Source organism: Streptopelia decaocto, assembly GCF_964273445.1.
Source record: "Streptopelia decaocto genome assembly, chromosome: 4".
NCBI lineage: Eukaryota > Metazoa > Chordata > Aves > Columbiformes > Columbidae > Streptopelia > Streptopelia decaocto.
In genome coordinates, this window is record NC_138658.1 from 12787648 (window position 1) to 12805377 (window position 17730).

The window sequence follows — 17730 nt, forward strand, 5'->3', positions numbered from 1 at the left end:
GATTTCGGCGGTCGGTACCGTTCGGCTCCGCTGAGCTCACAGCAGACACGCTGTGTGTGGCACAAGCGCAGCTACGACTGCTAATGATAAAAACTCATGCACTCGGTGGATTGATTTAGTCTCTCAGACTTGTTTGGGATGGAGCTCTTGCTGGGCAGCAGACAAAGCACTGAGTGGTGACAGGGCAAGCCGGCTGCGATGGGCTCTGCCGGGATTGCCAGCCTGGGCATTTGTACTGAACTTGCCTAAACTCTGCTTAAAGTATATTTTTGTTCTTAAATGCTTCTTTTCTTTACACAGTTTCTGTGCTCTCTTAAGGCTGCTAGGATTCATTTCAGGCTTGGATCTGTGGCTTGAGATGATTAATGCATCTGTTTCACATTGCTAGAATGAAAGGCATTAAAACACAATTTATCTTGAAGATTATTTAAAATACAAATCATACGAAAATTGTTAATTTGATTTCTATTTGAAATGTAAAAATATTAGTTATAGACATGAAAAATTGCGTATGGATTTTTTCTTGGAAGTTCTTTTCCTTAGAAACCAAAATTCATATCTGAAAATGGTTGAAGAGGAGGAAAAAACCTTATATTTGAAGACATATGTTTGGAGACAGATCACTTTATTCCAGACTACATTTTAATGACTTAATTGCTTGTAGCTACAGATCCTTGGCATATATGAGGAGTTATTCTTCTCGTCTGTTTTCGTGCAACCATATGAAGCCTAGTTGTTCCAAGCTCACTTAGTTCCAGTTGGATACTTCATATGTTCATGAATGTTAACAGAAAATTAGAGTAGCCTGCTCATTTGGGAATTTCCTCATGTTCCCACTCTCCTCTCCTGGATTTTACTTGCTTGCTTTTGAGTGAATAGCTTTGCTGCTCCTCCAGCGTTCCCCAAACCTTTCTGGGCAAATGAGTGCGACTGAATTGATGGACTGACAGACAGTGTATAAGAAAAGAAAGTGCCATCCCCTCCACCCTCCATCAAGTTCCTGCGGTGTTGAACTGCAGCCATCTTTGTATTTGAGAAAATCATTTCTCTTGCTTAAAGCGTAAGTTCTGCAGGCGAGTTTGTCACTGTTAGTGCTATGAGAGCACTAATGTTCATTGAAAGGCGTTTTGCTGCGTCCATGTGCCTTGGGATAAATGCAGTTAAATACAGATAGCGATCCTCTTCCTATAGAATGAGATCTTATTTGTAGCTGTTTGTATGTCCTCTTACATTGTCAATACAGACGAACCACGTGGTTTGTTGGTGGGGGATTATGGGAAGTGAATAAACTTTCCTGTTTTCTGTTGACCATGAGCAGCTATAAATACTAGTCACAGTTAAATGAGCTTGGGTTTAAGTGCCCCAGGCAATAATAACTATCCAGGAAATTTGTGGGTTAAAGTCTTGCAATAGATAACACCGACCTTACCTGATCTCACTGCTATGAATGGGATCATTTGAAAATGAAGACTGTTTCCCACCCCGAGGGAGCAGTGGCTTCTTCTGTATGCAAAGCTGTGCCGAGGAAAGCGCATCCCGCTGTATTCATTAATGGCGGCCGTACCTTTGGAGGGCTGTGTATGCAGTTGAGTATCTTCTCTCTGGTGACCAAATGTGGAGTGTAAGAGAAGACATATGTAGTAATGCCCTGTAATGGTCTCCCAACCCCCAAATGAATTCAGCTTTGGGGCCTTCTCAGCCAGGAATAGTTTCTACATGTTCAGTAAATCTCAGTGAATTTCTTTTCCATGAACTTATCCAAAAGTGACTCGAATCCATGTAACTTGGGGAAATGATAACTTCCCACGGTAAGGAGCTGCACAGTTCAATTGTTACCTGCCAAGTGAAGAACCACCTTCTTTTGTAGGTGTGAGGGCATGCTAATTCAGGGGAGGGGGAGCAGCTTTGGAAGACATACTTCCTTAAACAGAATAATTCCATAGGTGTCCTTCTAAACACTAACCAAATATGCTTTATTTCTATGCGGTATAAACCTGTTTGCCAGGTCTGCTCTTTTCTTAAAATTACTTTAGAAGTTTTGGATTTCAAAAAATCCTGAGCAGATGCAGGCTTGCCATTATTTCACAGGGGTGTAAATACAGATTTGTAGTGGCCTCAGGAGAGTTACACCTCACAACGTGAAAAGAATAGGCGAAGGCTGCAGCTGTCCCATACTATTTATCTAACCGCTAAAAGGTTGGTTTGAGGAAGGTGAGGGAAATACTCGCTTTTCTTTTACATCCTGCTTTTCTTTTTGGTCAAATTATAACCTAGGATGACATGGCAAAACTGCTGAGCGTGGAAGTTGAGATCTCTCAGCAAGTGCCGAGGCACAGGGTTCTTCACTTAAGGGTTTGACTGCATTTCAGATCAGAAAAAGAGTTACGTAATGAAAGCAACTTCGAATCTGCTTGGTGTGTGTTAAAGACAATAAATGAATCATAGTTAAAAACTCTTCTTCTTGTAGGTGTTTTTAACAATATTGTAATGAACTGTAGCTTTCTTCAAATATGAAACATTTAACGTGAACTCCTTAAAACCAAATGTACTGCTAACTTGGCTTCTTGATAAGTTAGTCTGAGGAATCTGAAGAATTGATTTGTCGCGATGGAATGTCAATAATCCTTTTCTCTTTCCCTTTTAGAAATGTGCAACAGAAGAGTGTTTCTTTTTTGAGCGTTTGGAATCTAATAACTACAACACTTACCGATCACGGAAATACTCTGATTGGTATGTGGCACTGAAAAGAACTGGACAGTACAAACCTGGACCAAAAACTGGACCTGGACAGAAAGCTATCCTATTTCTTCCCATGTCTGCTAAAAGCTGATCGCCCTGGCAGGTTCCGAGTATATACGCCACACTACACTAGAGAGGTTGAGTTTCCTACTCCTCTCCAAAGTAGCAAAAATATAAGCAATTATTTGCTGATATTAACTACTTGTGCAGATAAAACATTAAAACATGAATGTTTCATACTGTCTTTATATTGCTCTTTAAACCTATTGTGCCAGTGTGTGTGGAGGTAAAATTACTTGGGAGAAACGTATTTACAGGATCAGTAACACTTCTGTTTCCTGCTAGATATCTATGTAGAGATATTTTATTTACCTTATGTTTGCTTTACAGAGTAAAGGAAAACAAATCTGATGCACACTTACAGGAATATTTACCTTTTGAAATAATTTATATCTCTATAGCATATTAGAGAATAGAGTAAATAATTACTTTCTAATAATTACCTAAAAAAAAGTCCATGGATAACTTTCATATGGTCTAAATAATGCTACAGTAATGCTCCTAAATTATTATTATAATGAAATGTGAAATTTATTGCTATCATGTAATATTGTTATAGGACTCGGGCAGCTCCCTGTGGTATAGTTTGTAGAACAGGCCTGTATAAACAGCTGGAAACTCTCTCATGGCTATATCAATCTTATCAAACCCTTCCCGGTACCCGTAAAGTAGGAGTTTAGCGACGTTGCTGGTGATGGGAGTAGCGTGTTTGGTCCGGGCAAGCTCCTGGAGGTCCATCCACTCACACCTCAGACACTCCTGCTGGCAGAAGCTGATGCTGAAGGACGAGGGCTGCAGGCGACAGATGATGTACATATCCGACTGCCCAAAGGCTCCAGGGTGATTGTGTTGCTGTCTGATGCTTAGGATGGACTTGAACTCTGACTTGATGCCAGTCTCTTCAAAAACCTCTCGAACTGCTGTGTCTCCTAGGTGAAAAGAGCAATCCTTACAGTCCATGTGATAGCTTAACACTTTAAATCTTTTGATCACAGAAAATTTCTAGCTCAAGGCGTTCTCTGTTCTGCTTCATAAGCTTTTCAGAATGTAAGCCTGCTTATTTCACCACAAGGATAAGCTAACTTTTTGGTCCATGAACAAAACTAATTGCTACATGGCTTCCTTGTGTATCCTACAAAATGATGAAAGTCAGAAACTTTTGATAATACTGTACAGGGTGTGGCTTTGAAATGGACAATCTGGTGGCTGCCGGCTCCACTGATCTCTTAATCCAAGAAGGCACCACACTGACTTTTCAGTCCTTTGAATCTTAGTCCCTGTCTCTGTCCTTGCCTCTGTCCCATTTCGGGGCCAGACCCTGTGCAGCTCAGCACCTGTGTGCATGTCAGATCACTCATCAAATCGCTTGGCTTCATTGCACTTTGCCATGAGGTGTTAACATGGGTAAAACCGCTGTTTGAAGAACACACAACACGTGTGGCACATGTATGTTTTGTGTCCGCCAACCAAAGCGATGTGTTAAATTCCCTGTCACAAAAGGAGCTGTAACTTCAAGGGTCTAGAGAGTCTGTGTCCTGCAATTAAAGCCAGAGTTACCCATCTATCCAGTACTCTTCAACAGCGAAGATTTTGCTCTTGAATAATAACTTAAAGAGGTCAAATGAGATTTTTTTGATATTTCACTTATTTCCCCAAATTCTGCAGTTTTCACTGTAGTCCGTTCAAATCCTGTTTTCTTGAGGGTAACTACTGGCAGATAAAATACTAGGTTTCTTACAAATCTAGTTAAACTCGTAGTTGTGTCTTAAGTGGTAAATACATATTGTTTTGCAGTGTTATCTGCTTCAGTTAGTTCACTTTCAGTTAGAAATCAGTGTGTTGGCTTACTTCCAAAAGCAAAAGAGATTTTACAAGGCCTTGTGGAGATTCACCTTCCTCTGGAAGCCTGCGTCTTGACGTGTCAGAGGAGAACAAAACAGACATTTTAGAGGTAGTTTCAAATTTTTGAAAAGAATTTGAGGACAGGCAGTGGCCAGCAATACATGAATAAAATTAGTTATCCAGAAGAGGCCAAATGACTATATATTAATGGGTTAATGGCCCTGACTCCGCACATACTTCTGCCTTAGCTCAACTCCCATCTTGCAATGGAACGACCTGTGTAAAGTTTACACCAAGTAAGTAGAGGTCTTTGTGGGACTGGACACCCGCCAGTGCATGGTGCCTGCAGAACATTTATGTTTGTGACTTTATGTTATAGTATTGATTAGTTAGAAAGCTACTGCACATGGGGAAAAAGTACATGGGGGAAGAGACTAATTTACCATTAGTGACCCTTGGAGAGATGGCACTTTAGGCTGCCCAGAGAGGGCCCCGCAGTCCTCTGGTTTAAAATAGCGGTTGTGAAGCAAACTCCCTGTGGCAAGTGGTTTTATTATTAGACAAGGGGCTGTATTACACAAAAGTGATCAAAGAAGGTAAGCAACTGAGATGGTAAGGAATGCTGAGGCAGGCTACGGTAAGAAAAATGAAGTAATTACAGATTTCATTTAAATTTTGCTTCATAAACTGCCTTTTTCTGTTTCCCTTTGATTTAAATGTGTGTATACATATATATTTAAAGATATAATGACAGTTAAAGTAGAAGAAACACTAGGGCTTGAGTTTCAGAAATATTTAGATACAAAAATGTGTGCACTTTGCTTAATCTGCGTTATGAAACTACTCATATGACTTGCGCAAGTCAGTCTGTACTTATTAAAGTAGGCAGTCATATATCTTGTCACTTCGTATAATCACAGGATCTTCAAGCATTGTAATTGCAATTTGTAATTGTAATCAGAAATTTCTTCCCTTGAATGACTGAGTTTTTAAGGTTTGATGTAAGGATAAAAAAGTAAAACTAAGTCCTGTTATATTTTGTGCTTCACTAATTTCTATCTTCTTGTAATATTAAGATGTGATGCAGAGAATCATAACTTTTGTTATGAGATAGTTCAGTAGTGGCAGGAGGGAGCTGTAAGAGACTTGTTTCCTCCCAGATCTTTCTCTGTACCTACATCCAGGCTCTGGCCATAACCTCACCCATTATTTGAGGGGTGGCCACCGGCTGACTGAGTAACAGGATTTCTCTGGGGAAGCTGTGGCCAGTGCTGGTCGTTCTTTTCCCTTAGTACAAAAATCCCCTGGTATCTCCTGGCCTAGATCCACGGCCTGCCCTGTGAAATGGGGCCTGGCTAGACAAACAGGGTGTTTGGGATTTTTTTGAAAACATTAATCCATTTCACTATGTTACCTGTATGTGCACTGTCAAGCAAATAAGTTTGATTTCTGTCACCGTGTTTGATGAAAAGACTTAGTTTTTGTAACTCATGAGTCATGTTTTAACTACAACTCGACCATATCCCACTAACTAGACAATATCTCCATGTATTGAAATAATGAACTGGAATACAAGCCTTCCACACGTTGTTGTAGGAAGACTGCTAAGATAATGTAGAGGTATTTCTAAGGTGTGAAACAGATTTGGGAAACCTAGGCTCAACACCCAGTTTGCCAGAGCTGCCGCTTTGCTCTGGGCAACATCCGAGTCCTGCATTACTTACTGGAAGAATATATTCATATCTGGATACTGACATGGGGCTAAATTAACATGAGCGAATTAACTTTTGAAACTGCAATGTAACTTAAAAATTAACCAGTCTATGGATTGTAATTTTAAGGGGTGAGTTACTAGGAGAAGAAAAAGCACCGTTTCCTATCTATTCATAAACACCCTTGTTCATTCACCTTTGAACATAACCACAGCAGTATTCATTGTTGGCTGGGCTACGCTGGGTACAACTGATGGGTTTCCACAAGTCTGCATTGTTTTTTAGCACAGAAGTGCCTTATGTTTATCAAAGTAGGTGCCCGCAAGACTCGGGCGCTGCACTTGACGCTGGTCCTGTGCCCAACAGCTTAGTCTAAACAAATCAAATGGACAAGGGTGGGAGGAAGCAAGTGTATTTATTTTAGTTTTGCACGTAAAAATGGAGAGTTGGAAAGTTTTGCTCAGTCCATCATTGAGCTCACTGCCCTGGATTCCAGTGAAGCTCAGAGCTTGTTGTTTCAGTGTTGTTTGGGTTATACACCGATTACCTTAATCCTCTGTGCTTTCGGCTCATATTACAGCATATCGAACAAGCCTACAAAAAGAAGCTGGCTTCAAGCATTTGTTTAAGAAAAATTGTGGAAAAGGGTAAATGTTACAAATACAAAGCCACTCTGCCCTCAGCATAATGTCACCTCATTACCATTAAGGTCATAGGATCATGTCACTTCATCTGTTCACCACTAATTCAAAGCAGTGATTAGTCACAGGAGTGATGTGAGTCTCACAATTCTGTTGACGTCTGACCTGGTATCTGAGGACTTACCAATGTCTTCGCCTGGATTAGACAGCCCTCCTGGAAATTTCCATGCATTTATAGTCTGTATTGAAGGAAGACAACATTAATGAAGCATGCAGTCTGTTTTGTACTCTCTAATATGAAAGAGACAATTAACACGTGACTTTTTTTTTTCCTGTTGAAGTTGCAGTATTTTAATTACTCTCACAAACATCAGTAAGGCTTGAAGTAGGAACTTCTTGCTGATGTGATGGTCAGAGATACCTACAGTCTGTACAAAATATTGGAACCAAACATCTACTGATTGAAGATACAAGCTAAGAGTCAATAGACAATGTTGCTGCTAGATAACTAGAGCAGTTGAATATTAAAAAAGCTGCTACAGAATATATAATCTTATATTTAATCACTAATGTATTCCACTTCCATGGTTTTGGCTTTTAAGAAATGTATATATATTTAATCTTACAAACAGTTATTATGATTGTAGTACTGTTCTATACTGCACTGGCTTTAAGATGACTTTGTGTGTCTGTAATAACCATTTAGTGTAACCTGTTTGTTTGTATGGAATATGAAAACTGAGGCCTTGTGTGTGATTTATGTAGAGAAACATTTATTGAATTGCAATAAAGTTCAGTACTTAGAATGTGAAGTGCGGACTTGGTGCTGTTGTTGATACTGGTAAAGGAGTCGCAGTTCCTACACCTCTTGCAAAGGCACAAAGATTTGTACGCTTTATATCTGTGTACTTTTTATTTCTTGCCTTATTGAAAGTTTATGTAGGAAGAAGTTAACCTTCAAACAGGAATTAACGCTCTAAAAATGTACTCTCTGGCACATGGAGCATAGAGAGGGAAGCTGTACGCTTTCCAGTGATTTGAAACCCCACCAACTACATTGGAAAATGTTTTTTTCTGGGCACGCTTAAAGGGCTTGGATAGAAATTTAAAGTAATAGATTAAAAATAGTGCAGATGGAAAATACATGTATTTATCCATTGGCTTTCAGATTTGCTTTCAGTTCCTGGAAGTCTTTGTGTGCTGTGGAATTGTCCTTTCATGATTAAACCGAAACAGCTCTTAAAATTCCACTAGCTGCTTAATTATTTTTAAGCTTTCAGAACATCATTTCTATTAAAAGTCACTGTTTCAGGGAAATTGTTCATTTTGGGGCGGGGGGGGGGGTGAGAAGGGAAAGGAGTGCTGGAACTGACATTGGGAAACAACTGTCTGAGCCAGTTGCTTGCACTGAGATCTTTTATTTGCTCACTGCACAAGAAATGTATGGGTGTTCATATACTTAGCTTTTATGCTTAATTTATCCACTCCATAAGAAAGCTGTAAAGGGGGGAATACAGAAACAATCACTTTTTTCCTTTCACTTTCCTTGCTCACTGTGCCAAGTGTCAGCTTTGTTCTGGAAAGATAACCTGGAATAGTTGACCTGGAATATACCCATCCCGCTTTTCAGAATGAACTGGAAGGAGAAGGGGTGCCAGGCTGGCCCTCTCCTGCTTTGGGGCCAGCAGCCGAGGAGGTCGTGTCTGGTGAGTATGAAATTGCACCTAGAACCTGAATAGAGCAGCTGATGCCTCTGTCAAACTGGATAGAGCTATCTGCACTTAAAATGGCTGCGGATGAGCTTGAACAAAACCACAGCGTTGAGTGAAACCTGAAGCCTCCTGGGCTTAGTTAAGAAACTACTGTTTCCTTCTAAATATGCAGAATGTGCGGTTTCCAGTTTTACTCTGCAGACTGTTAAAAATATTTACTAAAAGGTAAGCATGCAGTTTTGTAATTTGTGTGCATAAAAGGAACAAGAAAAGTAGCACTTCTGAAGTTTCCTATGTGCTGTTCTGTTCCTGGAGAGTCTTTAGAACTGGAACCTCTTCTGGAGCCTATAGCTTGCATGCTCGATTTATGCTTTAACTAGTAATTACTGAATGTAAGCCTGATGGTCCTGCTATAGAGAAGTCCTTGGAGAATTTCACTTTACAGTAAGTAAAAATATAAAATTAATAGTTTACAGGAAGCGAGAACAGGGTGTTTCTCTTCTTCTGAACTCATGTTAGAAATTCAACATGTTGTATGACTGAACCTGCCTATGAAAGCATCCTTCATGGATGTTCATTAACTGTGTTGTAGTTACCGATGAACTTAAGTGATGGTTGGTCTGGGTCCTGAGAATGAATCTCTTAGTAGCTGTTCCAGGAGGGACAGAAAAATGTAGCCACTGAGATTCTGGCTTGGTTTTAAATATATAAAATGAAAATGATGCAAACATAAGTAACTGTATATAAAATCCGATTGTTTCCATGGTAAAACTGCAGTTAATCTCACTGTACTACAGACACTTTTATTAAATTTGCAAATGAAAGCATAACGGAAGCTAAGTATATTTGAAATGGAACAGCACAGGCAACTGCTGATGAGCTGTTTTATTATGGGTATTTCTGGATCCTCTAATGACAATGCCAGTCATCCAGAAGAAGATACCCAGGGCAGCTGGCAATATCCCTGTTGAGATATATGACTGGAGTGTATGTGCTGCAGTTATTTTTAATGTCTCCCATCTGAAATACTTCATTACATTTTTAGAGGCTCTTTTAAAAGCAGAAAAGGCGGGGCTGCTGGGAAGTGCTTTTGTATTCTAGATTGTCTTATGCTAAGCAGTACTGTATGTTTAGGTTGTTATTTTACCTTGTGTTTTTACTGGGATGATGACATTTCTGCCCTTGCTGTATTAAAACCTCTGTTATCCTGACAGAGGCTGGAAGGCATTACCCGTGATGGATGCTCGGTTACCTCAAGCCACATCACACGACCCACCATCGCCACGCTAATACTCTCTGGTTTGGCTTGCTTAGTATTAGTAGCAAGGTCACTTAAGCTTGTGAGAAATTAATGATCTTTACACCTGCTTTACAAAGGTGGTCTCCAGGTCATGGCAAACCATGTTGTTGCTTATTTAAAGCCACAAATATGCCTGGAATTTTTGAAACCACAATAAGAATCCTTCTCCCAAAAGCTGCTGTGAGCCGTGAGGATTTTCCAGAGGGCTGTGTAGATCCAAACACAAGATCAGGGGCTCCTGGGTCAGTTACAGGAGAAAAGGGAAAACTCAAAGCAGAACGGATTCTATCACCAGTTATAATTAACAACAAAGCTTTTGATCTTCAAATTCTATATTATTTTTTTTCTTCAAATGCAAGACAGCAATCTGTTGATAGATGGCTGCCAAGACATTACTGAAAGGAAGTAACTTTATCACAATTTTGGACTGGAATGAAAATACAAATATCTTTGTTTTCTACTACAGAGTAGGCTTATCTAAATGAACTTCTCTGTTTTGTAATGCTATTACAAACTTACCCTGTTTCTGTCTTGTACGACCAACACCTTTCCAGTGCTTTCATCTAAAACAGCACCTAGTAGAGAGACAATATTGAAAAAGATTAAGTGTTAGATGACCGCATTAAATCTAAACAATGGAAAGTTAACATGTTTTGATAAAGAATGACAAACCCGTGCTGACACTCAGTTTGTAGTTAGGAAGAATTGTCTGGATGAACTGCAGAAAGTGCTTTTGTCGGTGGAAAACTACTATGCAATAAAATATGAAAAATGGTTAAGAATCCTGTATAAAAATTCAAAGCTAGCAGTACCAAGATTATTATCTCCCACATTTAAGTTCCAGATTAGACAAAAAATTAAAAGAATAATTGACTTGCGTTATTATCAGAAGTAAAGAATGCAAGATCAAGATCCAAAGAATGCAGCAAAGCTGTGTGCTTCAGCAGACGCGTCTGTAATCTTACTCAAAACACAGAAATGTTTCCAGTGACTCTGGCTGAGTAGCCACAATGGGCAAGAACCTTTATCCAGTAAAATTAATGACAAACTCCCTGCCTGCTGTAGTGAAGATTTGGGTGTTTTCTGTTAATAACATACAAGGTTTAGTACTCAATGGACTGACTGTACTGATAATGTTCAACTGGTTGACTATCTATAAACTCATACTGTGCTACCCAGCTAACAACTCATGATAGGAACTACAGAGTAATCTGAGTTAAATTGTTAGCAATCAAAAAGCCTTGCTTCCACATGGAAAAGTGACACTTCCACTTGAGTAAAAAGAATGTTTCAGGATGTATGATTGAAAAGTTCAGCTTTTCTTTGTGTCCTCAAGCTCAGCCCATGACTCTCTCCCACGTACTGCAAGTTTTCCTACTTTTTAAACCCAAGTGCTTTCATGTTTAATCATTATGTCACACTCATTGGTCATAGTTTAAAAATGTGTTCTCTTTACAACAGGCATTTTCTCAGATTTTCAAGTTGTGCACTGTGGTGAGCAGAATGAGTACAGTGGTACAACTTACCAGGCTCTTTTCCACATCAGTCATGCATGGGTTTTAAATTAGTAGTTAATGATAAAAAAATGCTCATATCATTTTACAGCAGGAGGAAGAGTATATGGACAGATCTGTGATGATATACACATTGAAAATGCTACGGGGAAGTATTTCCACAGAAGGGAATTATTAAGGAATGAGAGTCCAGCTCAAAACATCCTCTGTTTTTTAATAATACACGGCAGACTTACGTGTAGGAGGAATATTTAGAAGATGAAATACCAGTCTTCCTTCAAGATATGTGAAAGGACATGCTTTAAGAGGGTAGTCACACATCTGCCTCCCTGTGGCTTGTGACTTTACAATTTCATTCCTCCTGTAACTACTTAGCAGTGTCCATGTTCAAGTACTCCAATGATGAAAGGAAGGAACAAAAGGAAAGCAAGAGCAAGTTCGATTCCTGCTGTGATTACAGGGGTTATTTTCTAGAAAAGCCATTCTTCAGCCAAGTGGCTTGCTGAGACCAAGGAGGACTTCTGAAGAATGGAAACTGCAATTTGAATCAAACAGAAAGAATGTGTTCTCTCCTCTGTTCCTCCAGAAATCAATGCCTGTGAATTTTTGGCAGTGAAATTCCCTGTGAGATGTCCAGAATCTTTGCTAGGTGGTACCTAAATCCTAAGCAAGAAGAAAAAAGCACTAATGGGATTTGCTGTCTGGTCCCATTTTCCCAAGTGTAACTCAGGAGCCCCACTGCTGAAGCTTGTTGGGCCACGCCTGGTTACTATCAGTGAGATCGGAGTTTGGTTGCAGGCTCTGACTGTGGTTTTTAAAGCTCTCACTCCTGCTACAAATGTGGTACCTGGAGCTGTAAATCATCCAGTGCCAGGATGACTTTCTGGAAAGGTTTACACTTGCAGCCTAACCAAATAATTGCTATTACAACATTGTTTTGAATGTTCTTTTTTGGGAAATAGGTAAGAAAATTATTAAAAAAAAATCCCTCAGACAACTCCAAACAATGAGTAATGGAGGGGAAAAATATCTTCCCTCTACCTGTTTTATTTATGACTGATATAAGATGTACGAGAGGATGTTCAGGGCTGAGAAGCACTTGTCATTCATGTAGTGAGTGCACATGACAGCTTCCACTGTAGACATCAGCAGGCAGGAACAGATCCTGCTTTGTAAAACTGCTTTGGAACTGCTGTGCCCTGGGCCGCCATAACCCATCAAACTCCATCTTCCTGCGCAGTTTGACGTTTATGGAGCTGCTCGTTTTACACAGTTCTGTAACTAACACAACTGGCCAAGGCTGGTGATCACGGGTGTGTATGTCTGTGGAGACCCCTCTCTCCAACTCCAGTGATTTTGTTTCAGCAACTAGATTAGGAAGCAATGAAAATAACAGCCACACTGTAAGGATTATGCTGCACAGGAGGTGGAAGAGGATGACTTTTACTTTTCTTCATCTCATTTTACTTTCCTTCCTCAACTTGTCTTCCCACGCCATTGTTATGTGGCATATTTACAAACCCGTCACTTTCTGGCTGGCAGACCACTTCCTCCTAAGAACTGAGAATTTTGGAAATGCTTTTCAAAAACATTTTAATCATTTTACACACCAGAAGCTTTTTTTGGACCTTTACATATTTGGAAAGTCCTGCCGCCTACAAACGGATGCAGTAAGTCAGCTGGAAGATACATCACATATTCCACTACTTCTAAACAATGATGGCCAAGCCCAATGAGTAACGTTTGCTACTCTCTGCTTGGCGACTCTGATCCAGTCTGGCACACGATGACCTGACCTCGCTTATTCACACCTTTGTCATCGCTTGGCTGGGTGATGCCAAACCCTGTGGGAAACTCCAGACAGCCACAACCCAGCTGCTGGGCTACCTGGCAGTGCCGGCTGGCTACCTGCCGCCTGCTCCCTGTGCTGCCCTCCTGCGGGCCAGCAAACCACGCTTAGCGGCTTTGCTCTTTATTTTCAGGATGCTCAAGGGACTAAGTACTGGAATTAACCCACTGGCTTTGACATGATGACTCTCATCAGCAAATTTGCTCCTCTTTACTGCAGAAACTTTCTAAAATACACTCTTTTTTTTTGGTGCAGGAAATAAAAATACCATGGGTTGGAGATATACACACAATATAAATGTACGTAGTTAAATAATATTTCAATAAAATTAGAATAAAGCCCTTCCTCTACCCAGGCTCTCCCTCCTGAAGTAGAAAGATAATGGAATAAACGTATACAAGGTGGTATGTACACTGCTTAATATATTCTCGGAATGTGTCCAAGTTCCACCAAGAGTGAGTGGAACAGAGAAAGGAAAAAATTGCGGTCATTAAGTCACACACAGAAATCTGTTTTACCTGCCCAAACGCCTTCCTTAAGTCTTTCCCTCTACTAAAGAAACTCTATTCATGAATAAAAATGTACAGGTTTGAAAAGTGGTAGCAAAGAACATATACATAATATGTCGTGCAATTTTTAAATCTGTGCAATAAATCATAAAATCCATATAACCCATTTATGAAACTCTTTTTCTTTCCTCAAAGGTTCTTCATACTTGCAGTGTGCAAAGTGTTTATCTCAAAGTACATCAGCAGATTATGCTTTGAAAGTGCGTTTTTCATATTTTCAAATGTTTATTTGAAACAATTTTCAAAGTTATGACTTTTCCTATATTACATTCTTCCTGAGAACCATCAGGGTCACAACACATCCATCACATGATTTTCTTTTAAACAGCACTTTCAACTATGCAAAACCTACTTCAGAAAAAATCCCCTTTCAGTTAGTCATGTTTTCTCAAACATGCAATTTTTACCCATAAGGAGTAACAGGGTGCTTTCGGTAGGAGAATGCACTATCTTGCTCGAGTTTAATGCCACATATTTTAACAGTGAGGTTTTCGAACCTCGGGAAAACATGCTCTAACATGTCCATTGAAGCGATCCAAGCCTCTCTGCAGCTTCCACGCTGCCCTCTGCTGGCTTTGTGACTCGAACTCCCACTGCAGATGGCAGCAGGAGCGCTTTTTTGTATTTGAAGGCTTTGCTTTTCCAAAGTTTTCTTTCACCTGACCTCTTGCTACACAGAACAACCCAGCTCTTATGACTCCAATCTAGCCAGATTTCTCAAAGGGCTACTTAGGAGTCTTAAAGCCACCTGGTGAAGAATTAATGCCCCACACAGCCTTTGCAAGCCACAAACAAGCAAGTAAAGCATCTAACAGCAGAGATCCACTGTCCCTCTGCTGTGACTGTTACAGCCTTTACCAGCACGCAAAGGGGTCCAAACCATCACTGAGTAAAGGGAAAGATAGCTGCATATCTGTGGAAGGCTGCGGAGAGAGAGGGCAAAAACATTCACATTTGGTGAATCTGAGTGTATTTTTGGCTCAGTTCCGTGTACTGTGCTGTATAAAATAAATGGGAAATTGTCTTATCTAGTTCCTTGGGAATTTCCTCAGCTTTCAGAGCAACTCCTTTCCAGCTGTGGTTGTGGGAGGTCTAGATGGGTAAGAGTATGGTGTCCAGATGTTTGTTTGTAAAATATGTTTGGGTTGCAGATTTCCAGGCACAGCCAAAAGCAGGTTTGGACCCTTGTCATTTGGGCTAAAAGTTGAGCTGGCTCCTGAACAATCCCCCTTGCTCCAAGTTTACCCCATTTACAGACCTTACCCTGACCATAGTTTAAGCAGATGCATGTATTTTAAGCATCTACAATACGGACAGGAAGCAAAGAAGTGTGGTTTTTTTTTTTTTCAGAGTTGTTTGTAGTTACTTTTTGACTTTTAAAATTGAACCACTTGAATCTTGAAATCCTACCCCTCCTACCTGCAAACTGAAAGCCAAGATATGTTTCTCAAAAAGATCACACAATCAGAGAATGTCAGGGATTGGAAGGGACCTCAGAAGACCATATAGTCCAATCCCCCTGCCAGAGCAGGAACACCCAGATGAGGTTACACAGGAATGTGTCCAGGCAGGTTTTGAATGTCTCCAGAGAAGGAGACTCCACAGCCCCCCTGGGCAGCCTGTTCCAGTGTCTGTCAACCTCACTGAGAAGAAGTTTCTTCTCAAATTTAAGTGGAACCTCTTGTGTTCCAGTTTGAACCCATCACCCCTTGTCCTATCATTGGTTGTCACCCAGAAGAGCCTGGCTCCATCCTCATGACACTCACCCTTTACATATTTATAAACATTAATGAGGTCACCCCTCAGTCTCCTCTTCTCCAAGCTAAAGAGCCCCAGCTCCCTCAGCCTTTCCTCATAAGGGAGATGTTCCACTCCATCATCTTTGTGGCTCTGCGCTGGATGCTTAATGATACTAGATGATTAAAAACAATATTAGTGAGTTGAACTCTAAGGCTTTGGGACCACATTTTCTTCTCCTTGAGCTGTTAACCATTTTCTCAAACTGGAGTAATTTGAGAAACTTCTGTATCGGCCCGTTTAGCAACATGCGTGGTTGCACAGGTGCATCCATGACAGACACGCTTCACTTTGAGAAGTTCCCCAAGCAGCGAGCAGGTTTCCACACACTGCTTGGGCAGAGGTGCAGTCCGTTTCCTGCCGAACCTGCTCCTAAGCGTTTAAAAGCCATTTCTTGGACGCAACCACTCTTTATTTTTGTAACTAACCTGCGACTCCCAGCTGGTGGGTGGCGAACCCCGGCAGCCGGCTGGGCCCTTCTCCCAGCCACAGCGTCAAGGTGGATGAGCCCGGCTCCGCGTGGTGGAAGGTGAAGCCCTGCGCGGCGGCCGCCGCCGCCAGCCCGCTCTGCAGGATGGGGACACGCAGCCACACGGCGATGCGGCCTTCGCGCTGCCAGCGGGCCAGCGCCTCTGCCCAGAGCAAGGCAAGGTCACCCGTGGGGACACGGGCCCACTCGGACCCTCTGGGTGCCCCTTGCCCTTTCTCCTTCTGCTTTTAAACCTTGCTGTGCATGAGCACTGGGGTTTATGCCTGAAAATCCGTATTTTTACCTCATTTACCACAGGGCCAAGTGATCATCGGTGTGAGATACGACTGGAATGGGGGGGGGTGTGGCCAGCTCGGCATTTCAGGCGGCTGGGTTGGGTGTTCACAGTATCACAGTATGTTTGGGATTGGAAGGGACCTCAAAAGATCATCCAGTCCAATCCCCCTGCTGGAGCAGGAACGCCTAGGTGAGGTCGCACAGGAACATGTCCAGGCGGGTTTTGAATGTCTGCAGAGAAGGAGACTCCACAGCCTCCCTGGGCAGCCTGTTCCAGTGTCTGTCACCCTCACTGAGAAGAAGTTTCTTCTCAAATTTAAGTGGAACCTCTTGTGTTCCAGTTTGAACCCATTACCCCTTGTCCTATCATTGTTTGCCACCGAGAAGAGCCTGGCTCCATCCTCATGGCACCCACCCTTTATATATTTATAAACATTAATAAGGTCCCCCCTTAGTCTCCTCTTCTCCAAACTAGAGAGCCCCAGCTCCCCCAGCCTCTCCTCATAGGGAGATGCTCCACTCCCTTCATCATCTTTGTTGCTCCGCGCTGGACTCTCTCCAGCAGTTCCCTGTCCTTCTGGAACTGAGGGGCCAGAACTGGACACAATATTCCAGATGTGGTCTCACCAGGGCAGAGTAGAGGGGAAGGAGAACCTCTCTCGATCTACTAACCACCCCCCTTGTAATACACCCCAGGATGCCATTGGCCTTCCTGGCCACAAGGGCACAGTGCTGGCTCATGGTCACCCTGCTGTCCACCAGGACCCCCAGGTCCCTTTCCCCTACACTGCTCTCTAATATGTAATCTCCCAACCTATACTGGAACCTGGACACAGGGACAGGTGGCTCGTATGTTACCATGTGGCGGGAGGGACCGTCTCTCCGCCGCCAGCCCGCGGTTGTGGGGCGGGCAGCGACCGCCGCGCCTCCCGCTGAGGCGCCGAGGGCCGGTCACTCCCGGGCCCAGGCGCCCCGGGAACCCCCACCCGGCCCACCCTGCGGCCCCGGGGACCCGGCACTTGCCCCGCAGCCACCGCCCGAAGGCGGCCCGCTCCAGGCGGAGGGGACGGCGCAGCTCGGCCAGGTCCACGCTCACCCCCCCGAACTTGTCCGGCCGCGCCCGCAGCCCCGACAGAGCGGCCCAGCCCCGCGCCCGCCACAGCCGCACCATGGCCGCGCCGCTCCGCAGCGGGGGAACCGGCCGCCAACGGGGCGGGGCCGGCCTCTGC

General features: G+C 42.4%; 2 protein-coding genes across 2 annotated transcripts in view; one reads left to right on the top strand and one right to left on the bottom strand.

Moving 5' to 3' along the window:
• Positions 1-2951, top strand: part of FGF2 (fibroblast growth factor 2) — a 28434-nt gene extending 25483 nt beyond the window's left edge. Inside the window, exon 3 of the mRNA XM_082050679.1 lies at positions 2645-2951. Within this exon, the coding sequence (XP_081906805.1) occupies positions 2645-2830 (186 nt within the window). The 3' untranslated portion in view covers positions 2831-2951. The remainder of the gene's footprint in view (positions 1-2644) is intronic.
• Positions 2952-3087: 136 nt separating this feature from the next.
• Positions 3088-17717, bottom strand: NUDT6 (nudix hydrolase 6). The gene is made up of 5 exons (XM_082050677.1): positions 17525-17717; positions 16164-16367; positions 10526-10581; positions 7179-7233; positions 3088-3728 (listed from the first exon to the last, which is right to left on the bottom strand). The coding sequence occupies exons 1-5, from the start codon at positions 17670-17672 to the stop codon at positions 3340-3342; spliced, it is 852 nt and encodes a 283-aa protein (XP_081906803.1). The 5' UTR covers positions 17673-17717; the 3' UTR covers positions 3088-3339.
• Between the last annotated feature and the right edge of the window lie 13 nt (positions 17718-17730).